Source organism: Mercenaria mercenaria, chromosome 8 (assembly GCF_021730395.1).
Source record: "Mercenaria mercenaria strain notata chromosome 8, MADL_Memer_1, whole genome shotgun sequence".
In the NCBI taxonomy this organism is placed as follows: domain Eukaryota; kingdom Metazoa; phylum Mollusca; class Bivalvia; order Venerida; family Veneridae; genus Mercenaria; species Mercenaria mercenaria.
In genome coordinates, this window is record NC_069368.1 from 42,630,098 (window position 1) to 42,654,737 (window position 24,640).

The 24,640-nt window shown below is 34.7% G+C and overlaps 1 protein-coding gene and 1 long non-coding RNA gene across 2 annotated transcripts in view; one reads left to right on the forward strand and one right to left on the reverse strand.

The window, feature by feature from the left end:
• Nucleotides 1-11: 11 nt before the first annotated feature.
• Nucleotides 12-24,640, forward strand: part of LOC123565392 (CST complex subunit CTC1-like) — an 85,764-nt gene continuing 61,135 nt past the window's right edge. The window contains exons 1-3 of the mRNA XM_053549124.1: nucleotides 12-32; nucleotides 1,679-1,836; nucleotides 5,830-5,946. Of these exons, the coding sequence (XP_053405099.1) occupies nucleotides 12-32; nucleotides 1,679-1,836; nucleotides 5,830-5,946 (296 nt within the window). The remainder of the gene's footprint in view (nucleotides 33-1,678; nucleotides 1,837-5,829; nucleotides 5,947-24,640) is intronic.
• LOC128559020 (uncharacterized) lies at nucleotides 6,394-10,440 on the reverse strand. The gene is made up of 3 exons (XR_008372034.1): nucleotides 8,635-10,440; nucleotides 8,216-8,335; nucleotides 6,394-7,139 (listed from the first exon to the last, which is right to left on the reverse strand). It is a non-coding gene; the product is annotated as an uncharacterized LOC128559020 (long non-coding RNA).

Below are 24,640 nucleotides of genomic sequence, written 5' to 3' on the forward strand. Positions count from 1 at the left end.
TTTATCTGATAATGACTTTTGGAAAACATTGGGTAATATGCTTGAGGGATTAAATAATAACCAGCATGTAAATGTGATAATATTTGTGCACATTATTGTGAAAACTTTGATACAGAATTGTATGAAAGTTGGTCTGAATGTTCACCTTGATGATATCTAGGTCAAGTTCGAAAGAGGGTCAACTGCAATAAAAATTTAGGTCAGTAGGTCTAAAAATAGAAAAACCTTTTGACCTCTCTTGAGGCCATACTTTTGAATGGATCTTGATGAAAATTTGTCAGAATGTCCACCTTGATGATATCTAGGTCAAACTCTAAACTGGGTCATATGCCGGCAATAACTAGGTCAGTAGGTCAAATAATAAAAAACCTTCTTGTGACCTCTCTAGAGGCCATATTTTTCAATGGATCTTCATGAAAATTTGTCAGAATTTTTATCTTTATGATATCTAGGTCAGGTTCAAAACTGGATCAGATGAGCTCAAAACTTAGGTCACTGTGTCAAATAATAGAAAAAAACAATGTCATACTCAGTTCAAAACTGGGTCATGTGGGGACAGGTGAGCGATTCAGGACCAACATGGTCCTCTTGTTTATTAATCCCCTGCCACAAGTGGTGGGGGTTATAGGAATGGTCACCGTCTGTCCTTCCATCCTTCCATCTGTCTGTCAGTAACACTTTTGTGTCCGCTATATATCTCCTAAACCCCTTTAAGGATTTTCATGACACTTAGGTCAAATGATCACCTCATCAAGACGATGTGCAGAACCCATGAGTCAGCCATGCCAGGTCAAGGTCAAGGTCACAACTTAGGGTGAAAGGTTTGAGCCTCCCATTTTATGTCTGCTCTATATCTCCTAAACCCCTTGAAGGATTTTCATCAAACTTGAGTCAAATGATCACCTCATCAAGGCAATGTGCAAAACTTATGGGTCAGCCATGCCATCTCAAGGTCAAGGTCACAACTGAGGGTCAAAGGTTTGAGCCTTCCATTTTGTGTCTGCTCTGTATCTCCTAATTCTCTTGAAGGCTTCATATGAAACATGGGTGAAATGATCACCTCATCAAGCTGATGTGCAGAACTCATGAGTCAGCCATGCTGGCTGAAGGTCAAGGTCACAACTCAAGGTGAAATGTTTTAGCCTTCCATTTCGTGTCCGCTGTATATCTCCTAAACCCCTTGAAGGAATTTTAAAAAAACTTGGGTCAAATGATCACCTCATCAAAAAGATGTGCAGAACCTATGAGACAGACATGCCGGCTCAAGGTCAAGGCCACAACTTAGGGTCAAAGGTTTGAGCCTTCCATTTTATGTCCACTCTGTATCTCCTAAACCCCTTGAAGGGTTTTCATCAAACTTGGGTCAAATGATCACCTCATCAAGAATTCCTGAGTCAGCCATGTCAGACTGCCTTGTTACAAACAGTATATTAACTGAAGTTTATGTCCTACCACTTCATATAAAGATTTTGTTATTCTTTTAACATTTAACAGCAATTTCTTTAAAGTGTAGACCGAACATTATTTGTAGGGTTATTTAGCATTATGACTAGCTCTTCATCAAATATCTAAATTCTCATGACAGTGCCTCTTTTCTGAAAGTTGAAATAGTGTTTTGAAGATAGTCTGTCTTTGTTGTATGAAATCAGAAGTATCATTTGTAATATTTTATTTTCAGTTGATTTTAGAGTTCTTGGGTAAATCTGTGAAATGGTACCCAGTTTTGTATGTGGACACAGTCTACACATTGTCAGTATGTTTGGAAGATCAGGCAGTACTTACCGGCAGGCTGACTAATAATAAACTACAGAAAATGTTGCTGAAAAATAAATCAAGGTGAGGATCATGTATAGTTTATCTGATGATGACTATTTGGAAAACATTGGGTGATATGCTTGAGGGATTAAATAATAACCAGTGTGTTAATGTGATAATATTTGTGCACATTATTGTGAAAACTTTGATACAGAATAACTTTCTGCTCTTGACTTGAAAGGCAAATTTGAGAAAGGAGAGAAGAAATGCAATGTAATTTTGATACATCCCTTAATGTCTGGGTATCTTTAACAATATCTTAAGGGTGAAGTTGTTTTTATAAGTGTTCAGGCCAGTTCTAGGGAGTAATAATTCATAAACCTACTTGTATATTGTATAAAATACTTGCATAGTGTATGAAGTACTTGCATATTGTATGAAATAATTGCATATTGTATGAAATACTTGCATATTGTATAAAATAATTGCATAGTGTATGAAATACTTGCATATTGTATAAAATAATTGCATATTGTATAAAATAATTGCATAGTATATGAAATACTTGCAAAGTGTATGAAATACTTGCAAAGTGTATGAAATACTTGCATAGTGAATGAAATACTTGCAAAGTGTATGAAATACTTGTATAGTGAATGAAATACTTGCAGTTGTATAAAATAATTGCATAGTATATGAAATACTTGCAAAGTGTATGAAATACTTGCATAGTGTATGAAATACTTGCAAAGTGAATGAAATACTTGCAAAGTGTATGAAATACTTGCAAAGTGTATGAAATACTTGCATAGTGAATGAAATACTTGCAAATTTGTATGAAATACTTGCATAGTGAATGAAATACTTGCAAAGTGTATGAAATACTTGCATAGTGAATGAAATACTTGCATATTGTATCAAATAATTGCATAGTGTATGAAATACTTGCATATTGTATCAAATAATTGCAGAGTATATGAAATACTTGCATAGTGTATGAAATACTTGCAAAGTGTATGAAATACTTGCATAGTGAATGAAATACTTGCAAAGTGTGTGAAATACTTGCATAGTAAATGAAATACTTGCAAAGTGTATGAAATACTTGCATAGTGAATGAAATACTTGCAAAGTGTTTGAAATCCTTGCATAGTGTATTAAATACTTGCATAGTGTTTGAAATACTTGCTGAGTGAATGAAATACTTGCATAGTGTATGAAATACTTGCATAGGGAATGAAATACTTGCAAAATGTATGAAATACTTGCAAAGTGTATGAAATGCTTGCAAAGTGTATGAAATACTTGCATAGTAAATGAAATACTTGCATAGGGAATGAAATACTTGCATAGTGAATGAAATACTTGCAAAGTGTATGAAATACTTGCATAGTGAATTAAGTACTTGCAAAGTGAATGAAATACTTGCATAGTGAATGGAATACTTGCATAGTGTATGAAATACTTGCATAGTGTATGAAATACTTGCAAAGTGAATGAAATACTTGCATAGTGTATGAAATACTTGCATAGTGAATGAAATACTTGCAAAGTGAATGAAATACTTGCAAAGTGTATGAAATACTTGCATAGTATATGAAATACTTGCATAGTGAATGAAATACTTGCATAGTGTATGAAATACTTGCAAAGTGTATGAAATACTTGCAAAGTCAATGAAATACTTGCATAGTGAATGAAATAACTTGCAAAGTGTATGAAATACTTGCAAAGTGTATGAAATACTTGCATAGTGAATGAAATACTTGCATAGTGTATGAAATACTTTCATAGTGAATGAAATACTTGCAAAGTGTATGAAATACTTGCATAGTGAATGAAATACTTGCAAAGTGTATGAAATACTTGCATAGTTTATGAAATACTTTCATAGTAAATGAAATACTTGCATAGTGAATGAAATACTTGCAAAGTGTATGAAATACTTGCATAGTGTAGTGTATGAAATAATTGCATAGTGTATGAAATACTTGCGAAGTGTATAAAATACTTTCATAGCGAAAGAAATACTTGCAAAGTGAATGAAATACTTGCATAGTGAATGAAATACTTGCAAAGTGTATGAAATACTTGCATAGTGTATGTAATACTTTCATAGTAAATGAAATACTTGCATAGTGAATGAAATACTTGCATAGTGTATGAAATACTTGCAAAGTGTATGAAATACTTGCAAAGTCAATGAAATACTTGCATAGTGAATGAAATAACTTGCAAAGTGTATGAAATACTTGCAAAGTGTATGAAATACTTGCAAAGTGAATGAAATACTTGCATAGTGTATGAAATACTTTCATAGTGAATGAAATACTTGCAAAGTGTATGAAATACTTGCATAGTGAATGAAATACTTGCAAAGTGTATGAAATACTTGCATAGTTTATGAAATACTTTCATAGTAAATGAAATACTTGCATAGTGAATGAAATACTTGCAAAGTGTATGAAATACTTGCATAGTGTAGTGTATGAAATAATTGCATAGTGTATGAAATACTTGCGAAGTGTATAAAATACTTTCATAGCGAAAGAAATACTTGCAAAGTGAATGAAATACTTGCATAGTGAATGAAATACTTGCAAAGTGTATGAAATACTTGCATAGTGTATGTAATACTTTCATAGTAAATGAAATACTTGCATAGTGAATGAAATACTTGCAAAGTGTATGAAATAATTGCATAGTGTATGAAATACTTGCATAGTGTATGAAATACTTGCAAAGTGTATGAAATACTTGCAAAGTGTTTAAATACTTGCATATTGTATGAAATACTTGCAAAGTGTATGAAGTACTTGCATAGTGAATGAAATACTTGCAAAGTGTATGAAGTACTTGCAAAGTGTATGAAATACTTGCAATGTGTATGAAATACTTGCAAAGTGTATGAAATACTTGCAAAGTGTATGAAATACTTGCAAAGTGAATGAAATACTTTCATAGTAAATGAAATACTTTCAAAGTGTATGAAATACTTGCAAAGTGTATGAAATACTTGCATAGTGAATGAAATACTTTCATAGTGTATGAAATACTTGCAAAGTGTATGAAATACTTGCATAGTGAATGAAATACTTGCATAGTGTATGAAATACTTGCAAAGTGTATAAAATACTTGCATAGTGAATGAAATACTTGTAAAGTGTATGAAATACTTGCAAAGTCAATGAAATACTTCCATAGTAAATGAAATACTTGCAAAGTGTATGAAATACGTGCATAGTATATGAAATACTTGCAAAGTGTATGAAATACTTGCATAGTGTATTAAATACTCAAGTAGTGTAAAAAAAAAAGAAAAGCTAGTAGCCACTTTTGAAATGCAACAAAGCTTTGAACAGTAGGTAAGAGAGTTAGCTCAGTAGATAAGAGAGTTGGTCGCGAGTTCGATCCTCGGGCGGGGCGTATGTTCTCTGTTACTATTTGATAAATGACATTGTGTCTGAAATCATTAGTCCTCCACCTCTGATTCATGTGGGGAAGTTGGCAGTTACTTGCGGAAAAAAGGTTTGTACTGGTACAGAATTCAGGAACACTGGTTAGGTTAACTGCCTGCCATAACATGACTGATATACTGTTGCAAAATGGTGTTAAACCCAAAACAAACAAAAAACAAACAAAGCTTTGTTGTAGAATAGAAGAAATTAAGTTGTTCATGTACCTTACCTACCTAATAATACTAAAAAAAAATAATATAGACTTGCTTTATTGTACATGACTGCTTATACAAAATGTTCTGGTCCATAATTTGTGCCATGGACTGGTCTATAGTTGAAGTCAGATTTGCTTGGCTTATATCAAAAATCGAGTCTTGTTGGTATTTTGGACTTCAGGCAAAATGTTTTGATTATTTTACTGTGTATGATTCTAGTTATTGGCATAAGTTCTGACTTTGTCCTGTACAGTTTTTTTACTTTTTGCTAATATAGGGTATATAATGATTTGAAATATTTCATCATTTGCAGAAATTGCTATCTCTTAGTTTTGAGACTAAGGTGTGCATATTTATTGGGGTATGCTTGTTTTAGCAGATGAAACTCACTTTACTTTCAGGAGATGCCTTACTGTCAATGAGAATGTATGTGTTACCAGACAATGGAATATGTCCCCACAGTCATGCAGCTTGATGCCATCCTTAGTCATGTCTGTACAAGATGTTTTAAAACCAGAGTAAGTTTTCTTTACACCTAGATGTAGGGCTAGGACGATTTCAAAATTTTGGAACCGGTTAATCATTTGTATGAAATTGAACCGAACCGGTTAATCGGCCGCCATATTGAAAATTCTGTTTTCTTTCCTGATGACTGTATCAAAGTACTTCCAGCAGCTGATTACATTAGGAACTTACAGACTTTATCGTTTGAAAAGTCATATTTTGGTTTATTTTATTTTACACATATCACGACAGGCAAATCTGAGACTATTGACTATGTTCAATGTGTTTTAGCAGAAATATACTGCGGGTCTATGTGCTAGTCAGAGAAATGTATAAAAATAAAGTACGATTTGTGATGTTTATTGTTTGAAAGGGATTAGCGGTTTTGCAAAATTAAAACTGGTTTCACATAGTAATCGAATCAGATCCGATTAACCGAGTAATCTTCCCAGTCCTACCTAACCCGTCCCTAGATTTGCCACTATAATGCCACCCTTTTCAATGGTGGAGTATTTAGACAATTTTCCACCAAAATGCCACCTAAAATGACACCAAAATGGTGAAAAAATGAACAGGACAGTGGCAAACCCGTTTTACACTAAATTCCACCTCTTTCCACTTGTGTACACCTTTAGGTGGCAGTAAGTGGAGTATTTAGACAGTTTTACACCAATATGCCACCATTATGGTGGAAAATGTGTTTGCCACTTAATTCCACCAATAGCCACCTTCATGGTGGCAGTAAGTGGAGTATTTAGACAAATTACCACTAAAATGCCACCATTATGGTGTAAAAATATTTTCCACTAAACGCCACTTACTTCCACCTATCGCCACCTAACAGGTGGCAGTAAGCAGACAAAATTTCACCAAAACGCCACTATGGTGGCAGTCCTATTTTCCACTAAATGCCACCAAATAGCTGGCAATATTAGGAAAATACGTCGCAACTAGTGGAAATTGGCTGCACCTGCTGAATCTGAAAAAACTCAGTAGTAAGCAAAAATCAAATTATATTAATATATTTTTTGTTTTTATGAAAAATCAAAGACTCTTCACAAGAAATCACAAAAGATCTGAACACGAGGATCAGGATGTTGTCAATGCAGTCTTATTTTTTCATATTCCAGGATGGCTTAAGTAGATGGCGAATGACTCTCCAAATTTCACTCCTTTCAGATGTAGGGCCATTTTTCCAGCACACAGTCTGTAACAGCAAACCATACAATGTCATCTATTAATAGATATATTTTTCTAACATTCTGAATAATTTTGCAGAAAATTGTAAATTTCCTCTAGAAAATATATGAATTTAAAAGACTAAACTGTAACTCACTGACATAACAAAGAACTCTACAAACTTAATCTATGCCAAAAACTGTGAAATCATTTAAATTCGCTGGCATCAAATTTCAAGCAAACGTAAAAAAAGGACTGTTTCGCGCGGGCTTTAATCCGCACATTTTCAATTAATAAATGAAAAAATAAATAACAGCGCGGTCTTAAATTCACCCATCGGTTCTAGCCCGAAAATAAAAATGATTTCACAGTAATATGCAACATCTTTATTATAACTATGAGAAGTTTCATCAAAATCTACATTGTAGAAAAAATTCTATTCACTCAAACAGTTCCATTGTTTTGTGGAAATATATGCATCTTGAATCAATAACAAGAACTTGAGAATTGATGAAAGATGTGGAAGCACAATTACTCTAAGGTGATTTACACTTGTGTCAAATTTCATGAATATTTATCAATGGATTACTTGTTATGTAGGAATTTATGGATTGAAAAACAATTAAAGGGCAATAACTTTGGTTACTGAAGTGATCCTGATGGAAATTGCACATGCACATGTCCTGTAGTGATCTACATGTTTGTAAAGTTTCATGAAGATCCATCAATAGATGCAGGAAAAATCCCTATTTTTAACCAAATCAAGGGGAAATTCTTCTTTTATTAGGTAAATAATTGAGCAGTGTTAATGAGCTTATAATAATTACATGAGGTTTAGTGATTCTATAGACAAAGCTATAAAAATATTATTCCAATTACAAGCATTTTCAGTTAATCTGACGGACAGATAAAAAAGAAAGGACAACGCCAAAAATAATATCCCTCCGCCTTTGGCAAAAGGTAGTAATAGCACTTGGGTTTTTCATCACATTTATAATTAACATTTATCATATAATATGCCAGGAATTTCTATTAATTGGTGTATTTCTTTAAAAAATAAGGGTTATTTAAACATTAGCTTTTATAAAAACATACAATATTTACCTGATTCAAAATGTTCTTGATATGTTTCTTTTATGCAGTAATAAGCTGTGTGCTGCTCAGGTATATACAGTCAGGCAGGCATATCATGTCACAAAGTTGCACTTTTTTCACAGAAGGTACCTGGTATGAACAGTTTAAAGTACATATTGTATCCTAAGTGCTAATCAATAATGTAAAAAATTACAAAATGGTACAATTTTACAAACAGTGTTATAAACATGATTGAGCTATATTCCAGAAAATATATCTGGGATTTATCCATCTGCCAAACTTCCTAAGACATAGAAGGAGATTTTTTGACTTAAATTCAAAGCAGTTTGGTAAATGTTGTTTCAAATTCAAGTATTTGTTAAGAGTAATTAAGACAATGTTAAAGACAGTAATAATTAAAAAAAACATAAACAGTATAATATTGTTACCTCTCACAATGTGTTTCCAGTTTCTCCCAGGCTGACTCATCAAATGCCAGATTTCAAAATTTGGTATTATTACACAGATAAATTGATTCCACACATACACTTTCTTGGTCAGCTAAAGAAGGTGTCAAATCCTTAAGTTGAAAAGCTATTGTAAAAACATCCTTTTTATAAACACTTCTTTTTTTTTCAGTTAATGAAGAGAATAGGCAAGAACTATTTCTTTGCATCTGACCTGATGTTTGCCTGCATATATAAATCTTAACTGACCCAAATTCCACCTGGGGTTGTTTCTATACATTTGTGTGGGAGCTTGTAACTTGATCTATCATTAATCTTATCTTTAACCAACTTTCTCTCATGCAGAAATAATACACTGCAGACACATTTAAAAATGATCTTTTCAGATTCAGCTAGTACAGCCAATTTCCACTAGTTGCCACCTATTTTCCACCTTTTCTGTCTTTCATTGAATATAATGCAAAGCTATAATAAGCAATAAATATTCTGTCTCACAAAAGAACGAAAATTCAAATTTTCTGTATACCATTCTGAATATTATTTTTGTCCAGCTAGAGTCAGCATAGACTTATTCTGATTTTAATGAAACCCTTTGAAGAAGGAGCCTGGGTATACTGTTTTGCAGATGTTGGTCAGTCTGTCGGTCATTTGGTATGTTGACCAATTGGTTTCCGGATGATAACACAAGAATGCTTGGGCCTAAAATCATGAAACTTTATATGTAGGTTGGACATGACCAGCAGTGACCCATATTGACTTGGAGGCCAGTAGGTCAAAGGTCAAAATCACAGCGACTTGGAACAGTTAAACAGTTTCCAGATGATAACTCTAATACTCTTGAGCCTAGGATCATGAAAGTGAATGGGAAGGTTGAACATAGCTAGCAGATAACTCCTATAGATTTTTAGTTCAGTAGGTCAAAGGTCAAGGTCACAGTGAGCTGGAACAGTTAAGCTGTTTCCGGATGTTAGTTTGAGAACTCTTTGACCTAGGATCATGAAACTACATAGGGAGGTTGATCATGACCGGCAGAGGACCCCTACTGATTTTGAGGTCGGTCAATGGTCTAGGTCACATTGACCCAGAACACTAGAACTTTTTTTGCCCAATAACTAGAGAATGCTTTGGTCTAAGATCACATTTCATACAGAAGTCACTTATGACTGGTAAATGGCCCATAATTATTGATTTAAAGGTAGTACATCAAACGTCCAGTGCACAGTGACCAAATGATTTCTGTTTCTTGTACAGTTACTGAACGCATCAAATGGGGGCAGGGAGCATTTTGTGTTCTACGAGCTGTTGTCAATGTGCAGTTTTAGCAAAGTCAGGTTCCGTGTCAATTAGGCCTGAAGTCCATTATACCTTGATTCCAACCTGAGTCCATGTGAAGATTTTTGTACAGGGTAATCCAATGTCTTACAGTTCTCTTTTAAATCAAACATCACAAAAATTTCTAAGTTTTTTTTCCACCTATTCGACACCAAGAAAATTTGCTAAGTCCCTATTTTCCACTAAATGCCACTCGATTTCCACCATGAAAAAAAACTATGTTCTACTTTCCACCAATTTTACACCTTTCTACCACCATAAAGAAAAACTATGTTCAAATTTACACCTAATGCCACCTAAATGCCACCAAAATAAAGTGGCTTTTGGTGGCAAATTTACCACTTAGGTGAAAAAAGAGCTGAATTACACCAAACGCCAACTAATGCCACCTATTTCCACCAACTGCCACCCTTTTTTCATGGAAATAAGTGGCAAAGAGTGGCATGAGGTGGCAAATCTAGGGACGGGAAATGTCACAACTCTGTTGACATCAAAGGTGCATGTTCTTACAGTGTTTTAGTTTTTTTTTCTCCCTTTAGAAACAATACTTTGAAATCCTGCTGCAATAATGTTATATACTTATCACTTCTTTGACTTGCTGGAAGTGAAATAAAGCCATTAAATTATTTTGGAATTACACTAGTGTAATAAAGCTTTGACATAAAATGTTTAAAGTATGAGAGTTATTGGTTGAATTGACTTGAATGGGCATAGAAAAAGAAATGTCAATGTTACAGCATGAAATGCTTACATGTGATAAAAAGAATATTACATTTATTTATTTTATGCTTTCCAGTGAAATATAGAGTTTTCTCAGTGAAATAAAAGTGATAATCCACAGTTTTGAAACAGTAGATTATCATTTTTACTTTTCACTGTTTTTGCCGAACTAGTTCTGGTCCTCCGTCGCAGTTGACGTCAAATTCTATATTGAGCGTTATGAATACCGGGGACCATAATAACGATGACGTTGTTAAAATGACGTCATTTGTGTAATGCTTTCTGTCGACCTTTCCCGCGAATTTCGACATTTTATAAATTACGCAACAAAAGTAGAGTTTTACACATAAAATAAAAAGAAAATTTGTTTGTGTCGGTGAAATATCAATTTATTTCACTCGTGAGCACCAAAAAAAAGTCATTTTCACTTGTGGCTACGCCACTCGTGAAAATATCAGTTTTTGATGCTCACTTGTGAAATAAAATTGATATTTCACTGAAACAAACAAATATCCTCTATGTCTTTCCAAATCCAATTTATTGAAACTGGTTGTCAATATGAATGAAATTGATAAAGTGCTTAGCAGAGCCTTGCATTTTATTGTTTTGTTGAACTTGTTTAAAAAATTCAGTATGGAAAGACACTCATGAGCATGTAATATGCTCTTGTTTTCCGAAAGTCTATAGGTAAAATATGTTTCTTCCATTTGACAACTATGAAGACCACAAATCAATTTGCGTGTAAACATTGAAACAGTACTTATTATATTTTTGACATTGTTGGAGTGACATATAGTAATTACATAATTTCCGTACATTTGTATTACACTAGTGTGATAAAGCTTTGACATCAGAATCATTTGAGCTGCGCCATGTGAAAACCAACATAGTGTGTTTGCGACCAGCATGGATTTAGACCAGCCTGTGCATCCGCGCAGTCTGGTCAGGATCCATGCTGTTCGCTATCAAAGCAAATTGCAATTAGAGAAACCGTCAGCGAACAGCTTGGATCATGACCAGACTGCATGGATGTGCAGGCTGGTCTGGATCCATGCTGGTCGCAAAACCACTATGTTGGTTTTCTCATGGCGTGGCTCATTTTAAGAATAAGAGATGTTTGTCGCATTGATTTTGTCAAAGATAGGTAAAGAAAAGATAAATTTAATTTTTCAGCAGGAGAAGCTAACATGTGATAAAAAGAATATTATATTTTGTGTCTTTCCACCTTGATCAATTAAACTTGTTGAATAAAATTGATAAAATTCTCGGCAGAGACTAGCATTTTATTATTTTATTGAACTCATTTGATAAAAATCAGTACGAAAAAGACACTCATACCATATCCTGTATTTATTAAAAGCATTTCATTATTTCAAAATTGTAAAACTATTCAGCACAAATGTTTGGTTTAATTAAATGTTGAAAAAGTCTGTCTTGATTGGACAGCCAAACTTTAAGTATAAAAACTTATAGTTTATAATGGTTTAGTTTCATATAGCATGTATAGAGTGATTTATTGTTTGAATTTGAATATTATCTTTTTGTATTTTTAGCCCACCATCATCAGATGGTGGGCTATTCAAATCACTCTGCGTCCGTGGTCTGTCGTCCTTCCTTCCGTCAACAATTTCTCATTATCGCATCTCCTCAGAAACTACTGGGGGGATTTTGACCAAACTTTGTCAGAATGATGTATTGGTACCCTAGTTGTGTCCCCCTGAAAATCAGACTGATTCAACAATTTTTGAATGAGTTATGGCCCTTTGTTTATTTTCATAATTTACATAGATTTATATAGGGAAAAACTTTGAAAATCTTCTTGTCCAAAACCACAGGGTCTATAGCATAGTTTTGTGTTCTGAAATGAATTTTGACCTAGTGACCTACTTTCACAATTCTTAAAGTTATAATACTGGTAAAAATCACCGTTAAAATAATGGAAATTATTTTAGAATTAAAATAATTTAATTTATTTTTTCTCAAATTGTTGCTCGTTAATAACCGTCTGCTAGTTTATTAAATTGTCGTCTGTTTTCGTAGATAAACGTGTCATCGATATTGTTACACTTGGCTGATCTGAACTGGTTCCTATTGATACTGGTACCCAGTCGATATAATATAAATACCAATAATCTCGTGCAGTTCTCTCACATTTTGCTAGCTACACCGTCGGTAACGTCAAAACTATTTACATGTTTTGATTTATCATTGCAATGCCTCGTGGTCAAAGGCGGGAACTGATATTTCGGAGGAATCCTTGCAACAGAAATATTCTGCAGTATGCTCCTCAGGACAATGGCAAGAGGGATGCTAGGTGCAGCTGCTTTAGAAGAGAATGTTGTTGACGGTGTTACCAATCTTCTGCCGGTATGTCGAAAAATAATATCACAGATTTAGCAGATTGTTTGTTGTTCAAACATAGAGCCTTAGGTTTTTTCATAATATTCACGAATGGGGTGTGGCGACGCAAATATATATCTACGCACGCGTCTACAGGCTATCCTTTACACTCTATTTGGCATACAATATCAGTAAACTCGGTTCCACGGTTATTCAAATTTACTGTGTATATAACTTTTGATGACATAAGGCAACATGTACTACACTTAGCTCGCAAAATCAAAGGTTTTGTATACACAAATGTATAATTTGATTTAATAGTCGCTATTTTGACAGGCGTCTCTGTTCATAGTCATGATTTCCATGCTTTTTCAGTGTCAATTTAGGGTATAAGGTAGAACTGGGCAGGTGTCTAACAACAGTTCGTTTTTGTAAACATCATGTTTGTAAAATTAGATTTAGTTTTTGTATCCTAGCTACGATTTTCATATTTTGATATTTATAAGAATTTTGCATGTAGGGAAATATTTGTTTTGAAAACTTGTGGTACGAATGACCTAGTAATTGAACTGTATTTGACATTTCTTTACAAACTTTACGCTCGACAGATGTTTACTTAGCGATTCAGGGTCAGCTTTAATTAAATGTTAAGGCGAGTAGATAAATTAGGTATTACAACCGAAATGCACAGTCAAAAGTCCGTATTTTGCAAGGGTTTGGTAGTTAATCTGAATACTTATTAGCGCATTGAATGTACAGAAAAATATTAAGTTTTTTTTTGAGAAATCTACTAATGAATTCATCACTTACATTTCAGTATACCAGGTATTCTTACAAAATTGGTGAGATATTGCATTATATGTATAACTTCAGAGATCGCGCATTGCGTTAGAAGAATTTATTCATCCACGAGTTATGACGATCAATTTCTTTTACGTCAAAGCACTTCAGCTCCATGGTCTAAGTCAAACAATAATTTATGGGCCATTACATACTGGTTAAACCAGTTAACATCAGTTTTTATGCATATGTATTATGACTGTAATTTCTGTAATCGTACGTGGTTTATTCGCAAATTTGCTTACGATGTAAAGTGTACAAATTTCAACGCGCATATAAAGTCTTTAAGTAATCAAAAGTTTTCGTCTTTTTGTTTGAGCTCCCTTTCATAAAGGATCACTTCTCAGATTCTGTCAGTTTAGGAAACATAACAGTTGGAACATCTTATCTCTTACACAAACTGTCTTCTAATTTCATTGAATTGCTATGTTCACTTTAAGAGTAATAGTTAAATACGTTTCACTGAATTCAGAATAATCAATACGCAAATTTAAAATAATATTGAAACTGACCGAGTAGCCGGTCCCACTGCTAAATTTCAAGATTTCAGTAAAATGTTTCATTTCACAAAAATGTTTCAGGTGAATATAGAGGAACTCACCATTTATCATACAATGAACGATCTTATTAACGGTTAATATAAATGGGTTCAATAATTAGGTCACTTCGGATCTCAGTTTACGTCATTCATGCGCAGCAGGTTCAATTTAACCATTTATAAATAGTTTACGTTATGTAGCATAGAAGTATGTCAAAACATTAAATTCACAGGCGAACACAAATTAAAACTTATTTATAGATACACGAGGACGTTGACATATCAATTAAAGTCGCTTTCATTTGTAACTTTACCAGGTACATAACATTTGAATAGTTTGCTAGATTTTAGAATCTGCATAAATCAAAGTTGAACACTAATAAATTGTCACATTTCTAAGATTGTACCGGTTCGTCACGATGACAATTTTTACCGGTCAATCTTTACTCGCCGTTTTTGGTCTGACAAAACTATATCATCATACAAGAATTAGGATATTTAACAATGTTATGATTTTTACAAAAAAAAAAATCAGTTGGATTTCAGTTTTTTCTGTTACAAACTAAGATTTATAATTTTGTCTTTTGATAGTACCCGGGTGAATATTCCGATTTTGGTATTTATTTTCACCGTCACTGATGACTTGATTTACAGCAAACATAACATTGACGGAATTGTTTCCAATCTTAGCGGCGGTTGTGGTTTGGGGATCAGACTTATTAAACAACTGCTGAATAATAAGTAATAAATCTAAAAGCTCTTTTGCCTCAATAGGGCAGTTATAAGTATCTTGTACAAACTATCATGTAGTTGTCAGATTTTATTGCTTTCCTATATACGCTGAACATGTACCAGGTCGTCACGATGACATTTTTGGTTTAAGTTATTCAGATTCAGACAAGCAGCTCCTGATGTAGATCCATAGAGTTCGAAACATTGTTACAATCTTAAATAAAAGTAGCACTTATACCTCGGTTACATACAATACAGCTATTAAATCATTATAAAAAAAAAAAAAAAAAAAAATCACTTACCGTTTACCTTAACAATGACCGATATCAACCCATCACATTATTTTCTTATAGTGTATGTTGTTTTGTGAAAGACAAATTTAACTTACATTACAGGCTTAAAATCCTACCCCGCTGCTATTCAATTAATTCTGTTGTGTGTATGCAACCATGATTATAATAGGCACGTACCACACTGTTGCACGCAAAACTAATGGTATTTCATATAGAATTATATATAAAATAGACTCTATTTTGACAGGTGTCACTGTTCATAGTTGGGATTTTCTTGCTTTTTCAGTTACGATTCAAGGTTAAAATGTAGGACGGGAGCAGGGCTTTAAATTAATTTCACAAACTGCACGGGTTTTTTCATTTACATACGGGTTTCGTCATAAATAAACTGTTAGACAGCTGTCGAAATAATTGTGCTACCCGAGACAAGCGGGCTCTATCGACAAAGTTTTTAATAAAGATCAAATGCGACTGCTTCCCGTGCACGATATACGAGGAATACGAGTTGAAAATATTTAGACTTTGTTTATTGTATCATACTTTGGTTTGTTTATGTGAGCAAACGATTAACATACAAATTGTTCAAGTTTCAGACTTGTCCGTAGTTGAGAACAAATATGCGTATACAAAATTTCAAAACAATGAAATATGTATCTATCAAAACCGTTATTTCAGAATTAAGGAGTAGAAATCGGGTCACATAAATTTTTCTATAGCGCAGACAAAATGTCTTCTGTATGTGCATTAATTATCTCAATTAATAGAGAAATGATCGTAAATTCAGGACTTCTACTCGTTAATCTGAGTAAAATGCAGTTTGTTTCTTTTTTCTGCCGTTTCAGCCAAATCTTTAAAAGGGGAGCTTGTACTGTCTAATTGTTGATGCAAGTTATATCAAAATCATAGCTTTGGGAAGTTGTAAGATTAGATTTAGTAATATTTGCCATACCGCAAGTTAGTTTATTCAGGTGGCAAATTCATTATAATTAGGCTCGATATTGATGCTATGCCACATTTTGTTTCGGTCAGATGGAATACAGTATAAGAAAGTAGGACTACAGTTTTGTTTTTTGGTGATTACATAAAAGATGCGATTTTTTTAAAGAAGAGTTTGAAAGGCCGTAGAATTTTGGCGGATAAATTATAAATTTATTGTGGCGGTAAAATTCTGTCGGCCGTGAGGTGAGCGGATACGGTTGTCTGTATGTTTGCATTCAAGTTGCGTACTTTGGGGTATCATATGTTTACCAGTTTGTGTTAACTGGATAGTAAAAGGTTTTGCCCTAGTACTTGCAATTCCTAGTGTTGCGTGTGTTGCGTATGTTGCTTGCTCTCATGGTGTCACTTTGCCTGCCTTTCATTGACTCGTGTTGCGGTTTCGCTCATTCTCGGTGAAACCCGAAATGGGTGGAATGGTAGCTCGACGTTCAATTGAAATTGTTGTGTGTTTGCATTTGAGTGATACCTGTTATAAAGTGCAAAGTGTCTTGTGTTGCTTTGCCTTTGAGTGACACCTGTTACAAAGTACAAAGTGTCTTGCGTTACTTTGCGTTGTTTGAGTGATACCTGTTACAAAGTACAAAGTGTCTTGCATTGCTTTGCCTTGTGGTCCGTTGTGTTATATTGCCTCGCTTTACATTGGCTAGGGTTGTGCATTTGACCGCATCCCGGTGACACCCGGCTGGGTTGGATTCACAATTCGAAGTTCGATGGATTGCGCAGTTGCGTTGTTTTTGCAAGCCTTGGGTTGGTGCGTCTGTTCTCCTCTCGGTCGACGGATTTTGCTGTGCTTTTTTAAAGACTCTACACGGTGAGACCCTTGTTGAGTCATGAGCGGCCGATCAACTCCCAATATTGTCAATATACTTTTACTGAATTTAATTAAATTATTACAAAATGTATCATGCGTATGTTTAACTATCGTTGTAAGTATCAGTGCATATTCTTGATGAATAAAGAGTGTTGTATGAGATAATTGGTTTTTATTTTGAGTAATAAAATAATGGAAATTATTTTAGAATTAAAATAATTTAATTTATTTTTTCTCAAATTGTTGCTCGTTAATTACCGTCTCTAGTTATTAAATTGTCGTCTGTTTTCGTAGATAAACGTGTCATCGATATTGTTACACTTGGCTGATCTGAACTGGTTCCTATTGATACTGGTACCCAGTCGATATAATATAAATACCAATAATCTCGTGCAGTTCTCTCACATTTTGCTAGCTACACCGTCGTAACGTCAAAAACTACCCGCCCGCCACACCCTGTATTATAGGAAACTTTGAAACATAGAGTTTTGCATCTTAATTTCGGGCTAGTACTGTAGTTTTAACAACTTGCTAGAATACTTTGTCAGTATTTTATATACACTTTACTGATCTATTTATGTTGATCTTACATCATCTGTGAATTTTTTATGAAATTGGGTTCAAAGTTGTAAAGGAAATTTGCATAAAGTCCATCTATTTAACAATAGCTAACGTTGATGTTCTAGTTCAAGTTAATTGTTATTGTCCACCCGGTCTTGACGACTGAGTTGTTAGGTACTGCCGTCTTTTACTTACAATTGCAGGTTAAACCGTGCCAAAGTAAATTGATGAGGGTGATATACCGGAGAGCAATAACACTGCAGGAGATAACACATCCAGCCATCAAAATGTATGACGGGCTAGATGTCATCTTGTTACGTGACCAAGGACTTCCAAACGTGAGATGTTCAATCTGTGTTATGAAGAAAAAACTGAGACATTTTGATGCAGTGTATATAAATTTTGTATTTAAGAAAACGGTTTAGCATGGGCGTGACTATTATTTGTATAAGACTCTCCAGTATAATTTGAAAGATTTTATACTTCTTTAAAAAGGCACGGGATAGTTGATTGATATTAATATACGTATTTCTAGTATTAAAATATATAAACTAAATGTACAAGAAGACAATAGTGAAGTAATAAAATTATTAGAATAAGTTTCACTTTTTAAGTTAAATGTATCGTATTGACATGAAATTCAAGGACAGGAAAATAATTGTAGGAAGTATTGACTGTCGTAAATATTATTTCATGTGAACTTAAAAACTTTGTGATCACAGTTGGATATCACTAAGAAAATTCTGCTATTATTTGTGGTAACAATTATTATGTAGGACACTGGCTTTTTAACTGTGACATTTGATAGACCTTAATATTAGTTTTTCTTCATCTTGTCATAATACTATAAGTAAAAGGTGTTTATTTATAATACTGGCTTGATGGATATTGTCGCTCATAATATGTTGGCGGTAAAATTCTGTCGACCGTGAGGTGAGCGGATACGGTGTCTGTATGTTTGCATTCAAGTTGCGTACTTTGGGGTATCATATGTTTACCAGTTTGTGTTAACTGGATAGTAAAAGGTTTTGCCCTAGTACTTGGCAATTCCTAGTGTTGCGTGTGTTGCGTATGTTGCGTTGCTCTCAGTGGTGTCACTTTGCCTTGCCTTTCATTGACTCGTGTTGCGGTTTCGCTCATTCTCGGTGAAACCCGAAATGGGTGGAATGGTAGCTCGACGTTCAATTGAAATTGTTGTGTGTTTGCATTTGAGTGATACCTGTTATAAAGTGCAAAGTGTCTTGTGTTGCTTTGCCTTTGAGTGACACCTGTTACAAAGTACAAAGTGTCTTGCGTTACTTTGCGTTGTTTGAGTGATACCTGTTACAAAGTACAAAGTGTCTTGCATTGCTTTGCCTTGTGGTCCGTTGTGTTATATTGCCTCGCTTTACATTGGCTAGGGTTGTGCATTTGACCGCATCCCGGTGACACCCGGGCTGGGTTGGATTCACAATTCGAAGTTCGATGGATTGCGCAGTTGCGTTGTTTTTGCAAGCCTTGGGTTGGTGCGTCTGTTCTCCTCTCGGTCGACGGATTTTGCTGTGCTTTTAACGACTCTACACGGTGAGACCCTTGTTGAGTCATGAGCGGCCGATCAACTCCCAATATTGTCAATATACTTTTACTGAATTTAATTAAATTATTACAAAATGTATCATGCGTATGTTTAACTATCGTTGTAAGTATCAGTGCATATTCTTGATGAATAAAGAGTGTTGTATGAGATAATTGGTTTTTATTTTGAGTAATAAAATAAAGCAAATAACTTTGTAGATTTGTAGAAGACAGTCTAATGAACAAATTTGCCCGTTAGTTAGACTTGGATGGCCAAATATTGTTGAGATACGAATGGATATAAAACCATGAAATATTTAATGACCAGCTTTACACTAATTCACTCGCCAGGCTTCGCCGAATTCTGTAAACCAACGAAGACAGTGTCACGTGACAAAAATTTAAATACATCGAAAACAACAATGGCTGGTCGGCCGTGATAGGATTTTGTGTAAAACGGCGGATAAATGCAGAAATTTACAAATATTTTGCTTTTCGGTGCCATTTCTACAAAAAATGCATTAATGTTATAAAATTTAGCCTGTTGTTAAATAAAAGGAAAGGCAGTTTACCAGAAAATGCGATACGAATGTGCTAGACATGTTGTTGTTTTGTTTCTTAAAATAGATTAGCGTGACTCTTTGTACGGTCCCGTATGAACAGTCATTTAGCGTGGCTCGTATTACGGTCCCATACGTTTCACAATCAATTTGTCTACATCTGCACAGTAGTCCCTAGCTAAAAGTTCAGCTCAAAGATGTTTATATAATATGCTGTTACGGATCTCTGAGCTAAAATGAATCCCGTACTGACACCTAACACCTTCGTTCCAGAAGTCTGTCGTGCTATAATTTTATCAAATGCAATGGACTCACCTTTTACTATACAATATTTCTAATCAATTTTCCTTTTGATCTGGCATAAATAATCCATGCAACATAATTTGAACACAAGTTTCAAATTGGTACCCCTGTCTGCAATATTTTGTCCGTCATTCAGTTGTCACCTGGTCAGGGTACACTTCGTTTTGAAAAACCAATAGGCTGTAGAGAATCGTTATTTATTGACATTTTCGGAGAAATTGTATGTTGTTTTATAGATTTTATGTGATTATATAAATTCATAAATAGGTAAAATTTTGATACTGATTTTCAAGAATAATCACGTGCTCTGAACTGTTGCATGACATCATGAGTTTCTCACGAGAGACTGTGCGAGATGTTGCGGTTTGATACTGGTTAGTTAAAAAATGGGGTTTCGCCATAACTAAATGAATGCGACCATCAGAAAATAAAAACAGTGTCAGTTAAGTTATGTTAGCCAGAACTAGATAGTCCCCATTGTCAATGACTGACTGTGACTGGGAGGCGACTGTCTGGTCGACACCGATGATTAATATAATCTGAAAAGTAGATCCCTCGGAAGCACTGAGAACAATACAAACAGTGAAAATTGCAGACTCGTTTTGATCGAGTCTGTTCATGAGCAGTAATGGAAAATGCAACACTGCCCACGCCTCCTAGCACCTAGATCCAGCCTTCATTTAAACACAAATTAGTGTGCAATATTAAAATAACGTGAAATTGATCATGAAAAGGGTGCTATATAAATCAGGTATAATAATAATAATAATAGACCAGACGATTGTGATCGACTTTGACAAACGATTTGATAAAGTCCATTACTGTTAGGTCTGTCTATTTACTAGCTTCAAGGTAATAAAAAATTCTTGACTAAGATTTAATAAAAATTAAGATTCACAACTGTGTTTTGAGCGGAAGCTAAGTTGGAAGGAATTAAGCAAATTTTATTATCTAGATGATTAATAATATTTGATATTAAAACATGCCCCATCAGTTGGAATTAAGCAATTGCAAGTAAGAGAATAGGTTTGTGATTGCTAGCTTTGCTTCGTGGGCCCTTTATGTATACAGGGACAACGATAGCCGTCCTACAATCTTGTGGAACACTGCTGATACCAAGTGAAGACAGGTAAATGTTAGTCTCATTTTTATAGAGGAGCAGTGTTTAAGGTGTGGGCGGACATTGTGTTGTAAGATGTTTTTTGTTTTTGTTTTTTGTTTATTCCCCTTCTGATGAATCTAAGTGAATTCTTTGCTTTTGATGTGATGTTATCAACATATTCTGACCAAATGAGATACATTGTGTACATTTATTTACTTAGTTTTACGCTCAGATATTTAGCAGCGTCTTTCAGTGAGAGAGAGAGAGAGAGAGAGAGAGAGGGAGAGAGAGGACTTATTATTGTCAATAATTAGTTCTAGTCTTATCAACCGAAATATGAAAGAAAAAGTAAGCATATTACATGATACTCAAACGATGATATGAACTTCTATAGATGACATTTTTATTTTTCACATTTACTGCATATGTGTCATACGATGACAACAATATTGCATGCAGACATAAAATTAGCCTTTTTCTATATTCGAAATCATTTCCTGTTTATGTGCGACTGAAAATTAAAGAAAAGTAAAGAAATCGGTTGAAAACATACCAGTTGAATGACTTCAGTACAATGTAATACAAAACTGTCGTACAAATAACCACCTGCGGTTTATTTCACTATTCATACGGGACCGTACGATTAGCCCACTTCCTTAAGCGTAGTCACGGACGTATCCGAATGATGGCGGTTGTGTCACTGAAACCGAAAGTAACATTTTTTATATCCGCCTCCATCGGTGGAATCTGTCAATTTACAGGTAAATTTATCCAGTCAATGTCTTCGTGAACGGATGTTTTATGCGTTGCTGTAGAAAAATGACCTTCCAAAAATATTCGCTACATAATTTCGCTGGCCAGTATTATAACTTTAAGCTACATTCTTCAAATTTGGAACACATGCATAGTTTTGTGTACCAAAATGAACTTTGACCTTGAGATTGGCCTAGTGACCTACTTTCACATTTCTCAAGCTACAGGCTTCAAATTTGGGCCACGTGCATAGTTTTGTGTTCTGAATTGATTTTTACCTAGTACCTATTTTCACATTTCCCAAGCTACAGCCTTCAAATTTGAAGCACATGCATAGTTTTGTGTACAGAAATGAACTTTGACCTTGTAATTGATCTAGTGACCTACTTTCACATTTCTCAAGCTACAGCTTCAAATTTGGACCACATGCATAGTTTTGTGTACAGAAATGAACTTTGACCTTGATTTTGACCTTGATCTAGTCTTGAAATTGGAAACATTCAAAAATGGCTCAATGGTGGGTGCCAAGATCACTCTGTGATCTCTTGTTTATCCCCCCGCCAAAGGCGAAGGGGATATTAGAAATGCTGTCCGTCTGTGCGTGCTTCTGTCCGTCCGTGCGTCCGCAACGATCTTTGTCCGGAGCATAACTCCAAAAGTACTGGAGGGATTTTCTTCAAACTTCATACACTGATAGAACACATTGGGAGGAAGTGCAGTGTGCAAGAACAGTAACTCTACCTTGCCTATTTTTTGAGTTATTCCCCTTTATCATATTTTCTTTAAAAATTTTGTCCGGAGCATAACTCCAAAAGTACTGGAGGGATTTTCTTCAAACTTCATACACTGATAGAACACATTGGGAGGAAGTGCATTGTGCAAGAACAATAATTCTACCTTGCCTATTTTTTGAGTTATTTCCCTTTATCATATTTTCTTAAAATATTTGTCCGGAGCATATCTTTTTCATGCATGGAGGGATTTTGATATATCTTGGCACAAATGTTTACCACCACGAGGTGGAATGTCATATGAAGAACCAGGTCCCTAGTTTTAAGGTCAAGGTCACTCTTAGAGGTCAAAGGATACAAGAATGAAAACCTTGTCCGGAGCATTTCTTCTTCATGCATAGAGGGATTTTGATACAACTTGGCACAAATGTTCACCACCACGAGACAGTCTTGCGCAAGATCCAAGTCCCTAGGTCAAGGTCACACTTAGAGGCCAAAGGTCAGATACAAGAATGACTTTGTCCGAAGCATTTCTTCTTCATGCATGGAGGGATTTTGATGTAACTTGGCACAATTATACACCATCATGAGAGGAAGTGTCATGCACAGTTCCTTTCTTTAGAATTTTTTCCCTTTGTTGTTACTATAAATAGCTTATATTGTATTGTAACTTCTTCATTACTAGTCGTAGGGAAAAATCGAGACCACTTTTCTGTAGTACAACATGCGTGCTACATCCAATTTTGAGGTGTATTTTGACCAATCTCTACCTGGTAAAGATTTTTGTGTGGACTTACAATTTTTTTTTTTGATTTTCTTTTTTTAGCTCACCTGTCACATAGTGACAAGGTGAGCTTTTGTGATCACCCTTCGTCCGTCGTCAGTCCGTGCGTCCGTCCGTCAACAATTTCTTGTCTGCACGATAGTGGTTTCATTTATGATTTTATTTTAACCAAACTTGCACACAACTTGTATCACCATAAGATCTTGGTTCCTTTCTTGAACTGGCCAGATTCCATTATGGGTTCCAGAGTTATGACCCCTGAAAGGGCCAGAATTAGCTATTTTGACATTGTCTGCACAATAGCAGCTTCATTTATGATTTGATTTTAACCAAACTTGCACACAACTTGTATCACTATAAGATCTTGGATCCTTTCTTGAACTGGCCAGATCCCATCATGGGTTCCAGAGTTATGGCCCCTGAAAGGGCCAAAATTAGCTATTTTGACCTTGTCTGCACAATAGCAGCTTCATTTATGATTTGAATTTAATCAAACTTGCATAAAACTTGTGCAGCCATAAGATCTCAGTTCCTTTGTTGAACTGGCCAGATCCCATAATGGGTTCCAGAGTTATGGCCCCTGAAAGGGCCAAAATCAGCTATTTTGACCTTGTCTGCACAATAGCAGCTTCATTTATGATTTGATTTTAACCAAACTTGCATACAACTTGTATTACCACAAGATCTTGGTTTCTTTCTTAAACTGGCCAGATTCCATCATGGGTTCCAGAGTTATGGCCCCTTAAAGGTCCAAAATTGGCTATTTTGGCTTTTGCAGCCATATAGAGGCTTCATTTATGGTTTTATTTGATAGAAACTTCCAAAATATCTTCAACAACAATAAATCTTGGATTCCATGACAAATCAGATCCAATCGTAGGTTCCAGAGTTATTTTATATCTGATTACCTCCCCTGATTGTAATCAAAATGGATTTATATCAGTAAGTACTTATAGGACTTATTTGAAATTTCATTATTGTCATTAGTTGGACTGAGCCAATCAGGGTAGATAACTATGGACTGATTTTATGTCA